Source organism: Canis lupus, chromosome 5 (assembly GCF_048164855.1).
Source record: "Canis lupus baileyi chromosome 5, mCanLup2.hap1, whole genome shotgun sequence".
In the NCBI taxonomy this organism is placed as follows: Eukaryota; Metazoa; Chordata; class Mammalia; order Carnivora; family Canidae; genus Canis; species Canis lupus.
In genome coordinates, this window is record NC_132842.1 from 72,605,409 (window position 1) to 72,617,608 (window position 12,200).

General features: G+C 51.8%; 2 protein-coding genes across 7 annotated transcripts in view; one reads left to right on the forward strand and one right to left on the reverse strand.

Moving 5' to 3' along the window:
• TAF12 (TATA-box binding protein associated factor 12) overlaps positions 1-12,200 on the forward strand; it is a 52,660-nt gene that overhangs the window by 36,881 nt on the left and 3,579 nt on the right. For 4 of the 6 annotated variants that reach the window (XM_072827477.1, XM_072827471.1, XM_072827476.1 and 1 more), the window contains 6 exons: positions 728-1,442; positions 2,094-2,238; positions 2,709-2,818; positions 3,767-3,906; positions 4,498-4,910; positions 7,185-7,300. The gene's annotated coding sequence lies outside the window, so the exon portion shown is untranslated. The remainder of the gene's footprint in view (positions 1-727; positions 1,443-2,093; positions 2,239-2,708; positions 2,819-3,766; positions 3,907-4,497; positions 4,911-7,184; positions 7,301-12,200) is intronic. The other 2 variants (XM_072827472.1, XM_072827474.1) reach the window with 2 other exon arrangements.
• On the reverse strand, positions 2,679-5,852 carry RAB42 (RAB42, member RAS oncogene family). Its single transcript, XM_072827470.1, has 2 exons — positions 5,608-5,852; positions 2,679-4,804 (listed from the first exon to the last, which is right to left on the reverse strand). Exons 1-2 carry the CDS (start codon positions 5,844-5,846, stop codon positions 4,381-4,383), a joined length of 663 nt encoding a protein of 220 aa, XP_072683571.1. The 5' UTR covers positions 5,847-5,852; the 3' UTR covers positions 2,679-4,380.

Below are 12,200 nucleotides of genomic sequence, written 5' to 3' on the forward strand. Positions count from 1 at the left end.
GGAGCAAAATAAGAGATAACAGAGCCTGAAATCTCCAGTTGTCCTGAAGACTCAGAGAAGGTATTGATACATTTGGTTAGGCCAAGCCTTGAAGGATGAACCAGAGTTTTGACAGAGATGGAGGAAGGACTTTCTAGTGCAGGGTCTGACACGAGAAAGACCCAAAGGGAGTTTATTAGCAGAAGGAACTTAACATTATTGTGCACTTCACATACGTTGTCCTATTTAGTCCTCCAATAAAGCTTCAAGGTTGGAATTGTTCTTGTTTTACCATGAAGACCAAGGCTCAGAGGTAGAGGACAGAGGCTGGGTTCCCACCCAGACATCTTTAGTTCCAGCCTATGTGTGGAGGGTAGAATGTGTCTTCACTCTCCACCCACTAGGTTTCAGTGGCTCCCAGTATGGGTAGGGTCTTTGGAAAGGGTCCCATGGGTGGCCGACTGTCTCTTCAAAAGGGCAAAAGGCATGGACCCAGGCCTGAGAGCCTGACCTTGTCCAAGTCGCTGTGGCTGGAGGGTTTAGTCAGGGTGCGGCTTTGGAGACTGAGTTTTGCTTGCTCAGACTACTAGGGATAGACCCAAAGGGAATGATTCTGGAACTTCATCCTTAGTATGGAAGCAGAGCCCAGTTCACATCTCCAGAGGGGGGGTCACGATCTTCAAGAACTTCGTTAGAGCATGGAGCCCTTGTTATTTCCCCACAGTGTTTTTACTCTGTTCCTTTACAGTGATCAATAAAACCCTGAGGGGAAGAAGAGGACTTCCATTTTGTGGATTCCTAATGTGTGACCAGCACTACCTTTCATTTCTCACCTAAACCTTTCTAAAAGCCTGTGAGTTAGGTATTACCAGACTCATTTTCCAGAGAAGTCCACTGAGGCTTGCAGAGATGAAGTGAGTTCCCGGGTCCCACAGTTACACATAGTGGAGCTGGGAGTTAGACCAGGCTTGACTGCAAAGCCCACCCTAGTTCAGGCAGCTGGGATGCTGTGGTTAAGAAGTGATACTTATCTGAGGCCAATCCCGTCACCCAGGTAGAAGGGAGAGGGCTGGGGGCCATCCAGTGGAAGGGAACCGCGCAAAGCCCGGGGCTGCAGGTGGTTGGGAATTTGTCAGGGCAAAGTGGAGGGTTGAGGTGGTGTGGGGAGGCAGCACCCACCAGCTCTGGGAGGGCCAGGACTATGGGGAGAGGATTTGAGTTATACTCTGCGGTGATACGGAGCCAGGGAAGGAAACTGGGAAGGGGAGCACCCATGTCAAATGTACTTTAAAAACTTCCCTCTGGGGCACTGCGGGTGCTGAATCAACAGGGGCTACCCTACAGGCCTCGAGGGAGGTGGCCCAGCCTACACCAGAGACTGCAGGGCCTGACCTGTGACAGCAGTGGCACCCAGCATGGAGGCTGCTTCTGAGCTGCACTGGGAGGAGAGTCAGGGCTGCCAGGTGGGTCTGCCCCGCCACTGCTCTTCTCTGCTCTTCCTCTAGCCACTGGGCTGGGCAGGGCTGCTTCCTTCTGCTACCAGAATTCTACCCATCGAAGACACTTGCAGTCTCCAGAGGTTTTGCGACACTGAGAGGGGTTTGTGAGGTTGGGACCAGGGCCCTGAGACACAAGTTATGACCTTCTGGGCCTGGCCCGAGGCAGTGGACAAGGCTGTTGGAACACTCAGTTGGCCTGGTTTTAGCAGCTGAGCCACATCAGTTTGCCATCATGGACTTTAAGGTCCCTGTCTATGAAATGGACGGCTCAGCCCCACCTCACAGGGGTTAATAAGCCATAGAAAGAGCCCACAGTGCATGAGCTCGTGTGTGTAGTAGGAATTCACATAATGCCTCATTTAATCCTCACAACACCCCTGTGAGATCGAAACTACTGTTCTCCCCATTTAACAGATGGAAAACTGAGGCTGAGGAGCCTTAGAGATGTGACTGCAGCCTGCTGAACAGTCTTCCAGGGGAGGCATCTGGGGACAGTGGGCAACATCTTCTTGGAGAGGGACCCAGCCTTGGGTGGGCCTGGGCTTCAGGCTTGTCCTCTGGTGGCCAGATAGGATTTGGACAGGGGAAAAGTCAGTTTTTTCTTCCTCTCTTTAGGGATTTGGGTCGGTTCTGAACACCTGACAGCAAACTCCTCACCTCCATCCTCAGGACCAGCTGCTCATCTCCCAAACAAGCTCTGGTTTACACTGTACTCCTATCAGGGAAGCTCAGAGATGAGAAACCACAGACCAAGCTGAAGGTCACTCCCTGCTTGTTCATTTAAAGTAGCTCAGATCTCCAGTAAATTACTAGAAAGAGCCCAGCTCTTTACCTGTCCCTTGCCTTGGGACTTCTCCCTCTGCTTACTGGCTTCAGTTAACCTCACTGGGCCTTAGTCTGCACATCAGTAAAATGGAATAGTAGTACCTACCTCACATGGACATAAGTCCTCAATGTTGGCCACTGCTCCTCATGCCCAGACCTGCCTCTTAGCTTGGCCCCTCTCTTCCCTCCCCCAGCTCTCAGCTCAGGGAGGCCCTCCTGTCCCATCTCTCACACCTGTCTCCAAGATCTGTGGGCCTCTGGCACTTTTACAACTGGAATTTAGTTCACTTATTTACTCATTTTTTTTCTCTCTCCCACTAGAATGTCAACCCCAGGGGAGCTTTTCTTTTCTTTTTTTCTTTTTTCTTATATATATATTTTTTAAAGATTTATTTATTTATTCAGAGAGAGAGAGAGAGAGACAGAGACACAGGCAGAGGGAGAAGCAGGCTCCATGCAGGAAGCCCGACGAGGGACTCAATGCCGGGACTCCAGGATCACACCCTGGGCTGAAGGCAGGTGCCAAACCACTGAGCCACCCAGGGATCCCCCAGGAGAGCTTTTCTGTCATGTTCGCTGCTGCATCCTCAGAGCTCAGAACAGAGTAGATGCTTATTAAAACAAAACAAAACAAAACACAAACAAGTCATACCCCTCTCCCTCTCCAAGTGGTGAAATGAGGGTAACTGCCAACCTTGCAAGACTATCTTAAGGATGAGTGATGTTTTAAAAGAGGAGGTGGTGCATGGGGAGACCCACCCTGGCTCAGCCCCTTGGAGAGGAAGCTAAGGAACCCACCCTGACTGGAAATCTCCCAAGAACCCTTGAAGAAGGGATAATCAGTCATATGATACTGAGGAGGAATCTGGGACCGATTAGCTCCCCAGGTCACAAAGTGAGTGACTGTGTTTGTGGTCTTTATTGTGCCCACTGGCACAATGGCCCCTCCTCTACACTTGCTCATATTACCAACATAAACCCCATCTCCAGGAAGCCTTCCCTGATTGCCCTAGGACATTCTCTGCCTAGCAGCGCCTGTTCCCCTGGAGGCAATTTCTGAGATGAGGATTAGTGGGCTGACATTGATTAGAGGATTGTTGAGATCAACACCTGTTTGGGGGAGGAACTGTAGGAAGTGGGACTGAGCAGAGGGAGACTTTAGCTGTGAGGTAAGAACAATGGGCTCAATCAGCCCCCTGAAGAGTGATGATGCTGGGTTTGACCTTCAGAGCTGGGGCAAGAGAGCCAGGCCTCTACCCCTCAGTAGATCAACAGATCAACACTGGATGCAGTCAGCCCTGAGGGGTAGGCAGTTCCCGGAGGGTGCTGTGAGCACAGCATCATCACTGTCATCACCGTTAAGAGCAGCACTCCCAGCAGCTGGGGGAGGGGGGGTATTGGAAGTGGGAGGAGGAGGCTGTGGGTGTCCGCTATTTCCTAGCGTCCTCTATTGTCTGACCTAGGATGCTCGCTTGCCTTCATCCCTGCCTCCCAGATCCAGATCCAGCGCCCGGCCTTGGAAACGGGGCATTGGGCAGCAACCCTGAGTTCCAAGGCACACTTTAAGACTCATCCAAGTCTGAGGACCTAAGGAGGCTCCCAGGTAGGCTTGCCCTGAAATTCCTCGCCCGTATGGCAGCGTCCAGACTCAGTGCGTCTCAGCGTCCAAGCTCAGGAGCACTGCCAGAAATGTCACAGAGGAGAAAGGGTGGTGAGGACAGTTCTTGTCATTCAGTTCTTATGGTATGGCTGGCTCTGGCTGAGCATGTCCCCCCATCCATTGTCTCATTTTCACACACCCTCCCAACCCCCACTGTGGCAAGAGCCCCACTGACAACTGAGGAAACATGCTGAAGGACTCTGAAGGACATGAAGCTGCACACCTGGCTTCTTAGAGCTTTCTAGCAGAAAGGGGCTGAGCTCTGAAACCCCAGAATCCAGGAGGTGTGACTGCTAGGATAGTTTATATTAACCCTTTGGATACATCCTGCCATTTGCTCTCAAGAAAGATATTGACACTCCCCATCCCAGCAGCACTTTTGAGGTTGGCACTGCTATAACCCTTTCCCTCCCACAGTCAACACTGGCAAGGACCTGGGGGCTGCTGTCTTGGGGGGGCCCTGGGGACTTGGGTCTTGTGGATGAGCCGGACACCCCCCCAATCCTCCTCCATCTTGATGTCCCCCTGCTCCAGGGCCTGCTGGATGGAGTCAGCAATGGTGTTGAAGGCCAGGTCCACATTGCAGTTATTTTTAGCAGAGGTCTCCATGAAGGCCATGCCCAGGGAGGCAGCCAGCTCCTCGGCCTCCTGAGCAGAGACACAGCGGGTGCTCCGCAGGTCACTCTTGTGGCCAATCAGTAAGAAGATCACTTTGTCGGGGCCCTGAGTGGCTATAACCTCCTGATGCCAGTCGCAGATATGTTCAAAAGACTTCCTGTTTGTCACATCGAAGACCAGTAGGACACCCACCACATTTCGGTAGAAGGACCTGGTGATGCACCTGAAGGAGAGGGAGTGAGCTGGGAGACGTCTATACCTTCAAGGCCCCCCAAAAGGCAGGGCTTTCCCTGCGCCCAAGCTCCTCATAGCTCCCTACACACTGCCAGGTACTTCTCTGCTCCGGTGTCTGTCTCTCACAATATAGTGCCTGTGTCTCAGCCATGGAACAAGCTCGAGTCACATCCTCTCTGGACCATTCCTCCATTTCTGGAGGAAAAGGGATGTTTTCCTGGAGCGCTTTTTTTTTTTTTTTTTTTTTTTTTTTTTTTTTATGATAGTCACAGAGAGAGAGAGGCAGAGACACAAGCAGAGGGAGAAGCAGGCTCCGTGCACCGGGAGCCCGACGTGGGATTCGATCCCAGGTCTCCAGGATCGCGCCCTGGGCCAAAGGCAGGCGCCAAACCGCTGCGCCACCCAGGGATCCCGTTCCTGGAGCTTTTTACAGCTTTTTGCTTCCAGTTCTCTGCCTGGCCAACTCCTAAGGCATGCTTCCAGGCTACCCCAACCCTCTCCTCCTTTCCCGTGTCTCTGATCCTTCTCGCTCTGCTCTAGTGGGCTCTCTCAGCAGCCAGGTCACCCATCCCTCAGGTCTCCGTGGCAGGGCCCTTGCGCCCTCCCAGCGCCAGGGTGTCAGGCCTCTGGGTGAGGGGCTTGGCCCACCGGCTGCATCTGTGGGACGAACGACTCCACGTGGAGGGCCAGAGACCAGGGCAGGGGCCCCTAGGTCTGTACCTGGACCACTGAGGCCGAGCCCTCTGGGGGGACTGCCTCCCCCCCAGGTCCCTCATCCCGCCCCGCCCGCACCTGAAGCGCTCGTGGCCCGCCGTGTCCCAGAGCTGCAGCTTGACGCGCGGCCCGGCCCGCAGCTGCAGCATGCGGCTGTAGAACTCGACGCCCACCGTGGGCGCCGGCTCGGGCTCGGGCTCGGGCTCCGGGGTCCCGGGCGCGCCCGCCACGTAGCGCCGCAGCAGCGACGTCTTGCCCACCGCCGCGTCCCCCAGCAGCGCGATCCGGAACTGGTAGCGGCAGCCCCCCGCGGCCATGGCCTGGGTCCCGCCGCCCCGCCGCCCCGCCGCCCCGCCGCCCCGCCGCCCAGCCTTCGGTGGCCACCTGCCCCGCCCCGCCGTCGGAGGCTGGCAGCCAGGCCCCGCCCCCTCGCCGCCCCGCCCCGCCCCGCCCCCGGAGCCCAGCTCCTTGCCCCGCCCCTCAGCCCCGGGCGGCAAGACCCTGGGCACGTTCCCGTCCTCTCTGCGGGCCCCAGTTTCGTCCTCTAGTAACCCCTACTACGCGGGATGGGAGATTAAAGAAGGCAATGTGGGGAGGAGGACGAGCGAGGCCCGAGAACCAGACAGGCGCTGGCCCGAGCTTAACGCCCCGAGCGTCCAACAGTCTCCCCCGGGCCGGCTTCTCTCAGCCCCACTCTCCGGGCAGTTCCCTGGTTGGGCCCCTGCGGCTGGAGCTGGAGACACTAGTCTAGAAAGTTGGTGGCTTACAGGTGCCCCTTCCCCACCCAGGTGATCCTTTCCCGGAGCCCCACTGGCCCTGGCGCAGGGCCTCCCAGGGCCTTCCGTTCAATGGTCAGGTTCAATGTTCAACAGCCACCCCCCCCCCCCCCCAGGTCCTCAGCACCTGCCCGGGCTAGGCCTCAGGGCTCAGGGAGAGATGCCAACAGGGCTGGTAAGCAGGCGGACATAGGCGAAAGCCATTCCAGAGGGAGTGCAACTGGCCTGTGGAGCAGACAACTTACATTTATGAGGCCAGAGGGTCAGTTCTTCACGCTCAGCGGGCAACAACTTTGAGAGGGCCATAGTGTGCCCATTTTAGAGCCAAGGAGACTGAGGCTTGTCTCAGGTCACAGAGCAGAGCTGAGACTCACATATGAGTTTGTCTCACTCTTCATTACCCCTTGAGCCCACAAAGGGGACTGCAAACCAAGTACCTAGAGGACGGAACACAGTGATCAGGTCCCACTTGGGTTAGTGGCAAGGGTAAGCCATCTCCAAGAGCCAGTCTACCCTCTCCAGTCAGGGCCAAGGTTGGGTTTCTGCTAGTCCCAAAACAGTTCCTCTGTTGGTTTACTTTATTTTTTTAAAGATTTTATTTATTTATTCATGAGAGAGAGGCAGAGACCCAGGCAGAGGGAGAAGCAGGCTCCCTGCAGGGAGCCTGAAGTGGGACTCCATCCTGGGACTCCAGTATCATGCCCTGACCCGAAGGCAGACGCTCAACTGCTGAGCCACCCAGGCGTCCCTCCTCTGTTGGTTTAATCTCACTGTGCACTGTGGGTGGACTTTACCAGTTTCACTTGTTTTGGCAAATTTGTGGTGAGAGAAAATCCTCACTATTGCAAAGTATCAAATCATCATGTTTCCTTCTCACAGAACCTTGCAAGATGTTGCTATTCTGGTCATATTTACAGATGAAAAAATTGAGACTCAGAGAGTGACCCTGAGGTTCCAGCGTCACTAAGGAAGACTAGCTGCCAACTTTTCTCAAGGTCAAAGCCTTTTTTGCTATTTCTGTTTCTGTCTGGACAGGTTGAGGATCTGGGAAGGCCCAGATTTTCTTCTAGCTATTTTTTAAAATGTATGTATGTATGTATGTATGTAAATAAGTAAGTGATGTCTACACCCAAAGTGGGGCTTGAATTCATGACCCCTAGATCAAGAGTCACATGCTCTACCAACTGAGCCAGCCAGGTGCCCTTCTTCTGTTTAACTCCTAACAAATCAATAACAAGCCATTTTGACAGGTCTCCACGTAATCACCTGCATGGTAGAGCCGAGAGGGGCCCCTATCTCTGCTCATCCCCCACCTCTAGGAGTAGTAGAGAGAGAGGAGCCTGAGAATCCAGGAACCCTGAGGAGCCTCAGGAAAAGTGTGTTCTGGGAAGAATCCTTCCTGCCAGCTTCGCCAAAATCAGCCTGCCCCACTGATGCCTCGATCGAGATATTTTCTCTGTCTCACCCTGTTTAGCTGGAAAAATATATTTCTTTAAGATTTTATTTATTTATTCATGAGAGACACACAGAAGCAGAGACACAGGCAGAGGGAGAAGCAGGCTCCATCCTGGGGATCTCAGGATGCCGGGATCACAACCTGAGCTGAAGGCAAGATGCTCAAACACTGAGCCATCCAGATGCCCCTGGAAAAATATTTTGTGTCAAGTCCCTAGGATGCCTCTGGCCCCTTCTTTACCCACCACTGGTACTCTGAGCTCCAGCCATGCTGAACATCTTTCCTCCTCTCAGCCCTCTGCTGGAAACACTCTTCTCCTCTTCAAAGGGCTAACTCCTACTTCAGACCTTAGGTTAGATCCCTGTCCCTCAGGAAGCCTCTCACTGGCCAATGAGGTCACATGCTCTTCTGTCCACTGCAATAGCTATCTCCTTCCTAGGTTACTTGAGGGCAGACATGAATGGTTGTATCCTCAGTGTGTAGCACAAAGGAGGAACTCAGCAAATAGTTATGCTTGAAAGGATGAATGAAAGTGGGTAAGTGCTATTGAGTCATTAATTAATTCAGTCAAATCCCACAAAAGGGCTGGACTGAGGGAGCTACAGGGTCAGCATTGCCTCCTGCAGGATGCTGGGTCTCCCAGGAAAAGTAAGAGCTAGGGAGTTCCAGGAGGAAGGGCGCTCCAGGCAGGAGCAGCTGGAGCAGAGGCAGAGGGGCCTGAAACAGCTTGAAATGCAGTTTGAACCCAGCATTCCCAGAAGCCTTTGTGGTCAGCACATGGGCAGTGCACTGTCAGCATTCAACTCTTTGAACTTCCTCTCTCAGACACTCCCGCTGTGGGCCAGGGTCAGGTGCCTGCCCCCCCACCCCCACCCCCACCCCCCAGCATCTAGCCCCAGAATCCAGATGTCAGCAGACCTTGCCAGAGACTCTCACTATGTGACTAGGGGTGGGGCCAGTGATGTTTCCTCCCTACCCTGCTTCCCCTTCTGCTAAGTAAGCAAGTCATAGAGCCCACCTCACAAAGTAGTTCTGGAGAACATGCAACACAGCAGGCGAGTTGTACACATTTGTATGAGATCTAGGTGGTCTTGGCCAAGTTTTATTCAGTAATTAATTCATTTATTTGTTTTGTTTTAAAATATTTTTTTAACTTTTTTTAACTTTTTATTTATTTATGATAGTCAGAGAGAGAGAGAGAGAGAGAGAGAGAGAGAGAGGCAGAGACATAGGCAGAGGGAGAAGCAGGCTCCATGCACCAGGAGCCCGACGTGGGATTCAATCCCGGGTCTCCAGGATCGTGCCCTGGGCCAAAGGCAGGCGCTAAACCGCTGCGCCACCCAGGGATCCCAATTTGTTTTGTTTTAAAATATTTTATTTATTTAGTCAACAGAGAGAGAGCACAAGCAGGGGGAGTGGTGGGCAGAGGCAGAGGGAGAAGCAGGGTCTCCACTAAGTACACAGCCAAGTAGAGATGGATGCAGGGCTTGATCCCAGGACCCTGGGATCATGACCTGAGCCCAAGGCAGATGCCCAACCAACTGAGGCACCCAGGTGTCCCTAATTAACTAATTTACATAGTAATTATTTGAGAAGTGCTAACTATCTTTTATATACCAGGCACTTACACAGCAATGAAAATTAAAAAAACAAACAAACACAATTCCTGTTTGGGGGAGCTCACGTTGTAATGGGGAAGACAAAATAAATCCATACATAACATGATAGCAAAAAGCCACAAGTGCTATAAATAACCAAGGGCAGCCCGGGTGGCTCAGCGGTTTAGCGCCACCTTCAGCCTAGGACGTGATCCTGACGACCTGGGATTGAGTCCCGCGTCAGGCTTCCCGCATGAAGCCTGTGTCTCCCTCAGCCTGTTTCTCCCTCTGCCTGTATCTCTGCCTCTCTCTCTCATTAATAAATAAAAATTTTAAAAAATCTTAAAAAAATAAATATCAAGCAAGCAGGACAATGGCTTGAAGGGTGACAGGGTGCTGTTTCAAAACAGGGTATTCTATTATATGTTCTCATTCATTTGGGGAATATAAATAATAGTGAAAGGGAAAATAAGGGAAGGGAGAAGAAATGTGTGGGAAATATCAGAAAGGGAGACAGAACGTAAAGACTGCTAACTCTGGGAAACGAACTAGGGGTGGTAGAAGGGGAGGAGGGCGGGGGGTGGGAGTGAATGGGTGACGGGCACTGGGTGTTATTCTGTATGTTAGTAAATTGAACACCAATAAAAAATAAAAAATAAAAAAAAAAAAAAAAAAACAGGGTATTCTGAGGAGGTGACTAGAACAGAAAACCAGGGGCTGTGAGGAAGTGAGTAGTGTGGTTGTCTGTGATATCCAGAGGATAGTTCCAGGCAGGAAGAACAGCAAGAGCAAAGGCCCTGAGCTGGGACCAGGCAAGGGGAGAGAATAATGAGGAAGCAAGTGGTGAGTGATGAGGGTAGAGAGGAGGAGGAGTCAAATTATCTGTGGCTTCAGAGGCCATCATGGGACTTCAGCTTTTATTCCAACTGTCTTGCAAAGTCAGTGGTGATTTCGGAGCAGGTGAATAATTTAGTGTAAATTTTTTATTGGTTATGTTTTCTATTTTTATATCTTAATGGAGGTATAAATGACACACAGTAAACTGTACATATTATAGAGTACAATGTAATCAGTTTTGATGCAACTGTGCATCCATGCATGAAACCATTACCACAATCAAGATAATGAACATATATCACCTCATGTCCTTTTTATTTTTATTTATTTATGTATTTGTTTTAAGTAACCTCCATGCCCAGTGTGGAGCCCAACACAGGGCTGAACTCATGATCCTGAGATGAAGACCTGAGCTCACATCAAGAGTCAGACACTTGGGACGCCCGGGTGGCTCAGTGGTTGGGCATCTGCCTTCAGCCCAGGGCGTGATCCTGGAGTCCAGGGATCCAGTCCCACAGAGGGCTCCTTGCATGGAACCTGTGTCTCCCTCTGCCTATGTCTCTGCCTCTGCCTATGTCTCTGCCTCTCTCTGTGTATCTCATGAATAAATAAAATCTGAAAAAAAAATTAGAACACAAAAAGCACAAAGCATAAATAAATGGACATACTGGACTTCATGAAAATTAAAAACTTGGGACGCCTGGGTGGTTCAGTGTTGAGCATCTGCCTTTGGCTCTGGGCATGATTCTGGGATCCGGGATCGAGTCCTGCATGGGGCTCCCTGCGGGGAGCCTGCTTCTCCCTCTGCCTATGTCTCTGCGTCTCTCTCCCTCTCTCTGTTTCTCATGAATGAATGAACGAATGAACGAATGAATGAATAAATAAATAAATAAATAAGAAAATTAAAAACTTTTGGTCTTTAAACACGGTAGCTGGTGTGTTGAGACCAGACTATGGGGGAGACCTGCAGAATCAGGGAGACTAATTAGGAGGCCAATGTAGTTGTGAGTCCACAATGAGAGCGTCAGTGGAGGTGGTAAGGGACGGGCTTACCATCTTATTTATTTTTTAATTTACTTATGATAGTCACAGAGAGAGAGAGGCAGAGGAAGAAGCAGGCTCCATGCACCGGGAGCCCGACGTGGGACTCGATTCCGGGTCTCCAGGATCGCGCCCTGGGCCAAAGACAGGCGCCGAACCGCTGCGCCACCCAGGGATCCCGGGCTTACCATCTTAAAGGTGGAGGACACAGGATTTGCTGATGGATTAGAAGTGGGACGTTAGAGAAAGAGGAGACCAGGGTCACTCCAAAGATTTACCGAGATGGGGAAGAGCAGGTGTGGGGGAGGGAAGGCTGTGTTCTGAGAAGCTTATTTAGTAGCCACGTACAGGTGTCCAAGAGGCTGCAGGTTGGAAGGTGTGGAGCTCAAGGGACAGGTGAGGCTGGAGAAGCACATCTGGGAGTCACCAGAAAGCTTCTGGCCCTCTCAGAGTCTGTTGCTTTTTCCATAAATGAGAATGATAGTAGTACCCACTTTTTAAAGTGTATATTAAGGATAAAAATGAAAGAATAGTTTAAGCACAGAATAGGTATTTACTTCTTGACAACTTGTTTTACACTGATGCTGGCTCATTCCATGGACAAAACAAATGGATGGCACAGTGCACAGTGACTCTGCGTGAGGTCTCTGCGGTGGACTCGAGGATTCCTGTCCTTATGTCATTAGCTACCTGGGTGATGCATGCCTCAGTTTTTTTATCTGTAAAGTGGGCATAACCGTAATACCGACACGCGGGGTTATTATGAGAACTAGCTGAGATAACGGAGCATCATTTACGCGGCGCTCAGTAAAGGTGTTTATGTATTAGCGGAAGAGGCAAGTGTTGCACAAATAACGCGGTCAGCCTCCGCACTCGGTCGCCTCCTCCGCCCAAAGACGCCCTCCGAGCGGCCCCTCCCCACTCGGCGGCTCGGCGGCGGCTCCCGGCGGTCGGCGCGAAGTC

What these genes read in the sequence shown, in the direction of transcription:
- RAB42 (XM_072827470.1), bottom strand. Translation starts at nt 5,846, where the DNA reads ATGGCCGCGGGGGGCTGCCGCTACCAGTTCCGGATCGCGCTGCTGGGG. An exon ending in GCGGGCCACGAGCGCTTCAG is followed by an intron (nt 4,805 to 5,607) that starts GTGCGGGCGGGG and finishes CCTCTCCTTCAG; the next exon opens with GTGCATCACCAGGTCCTTCT.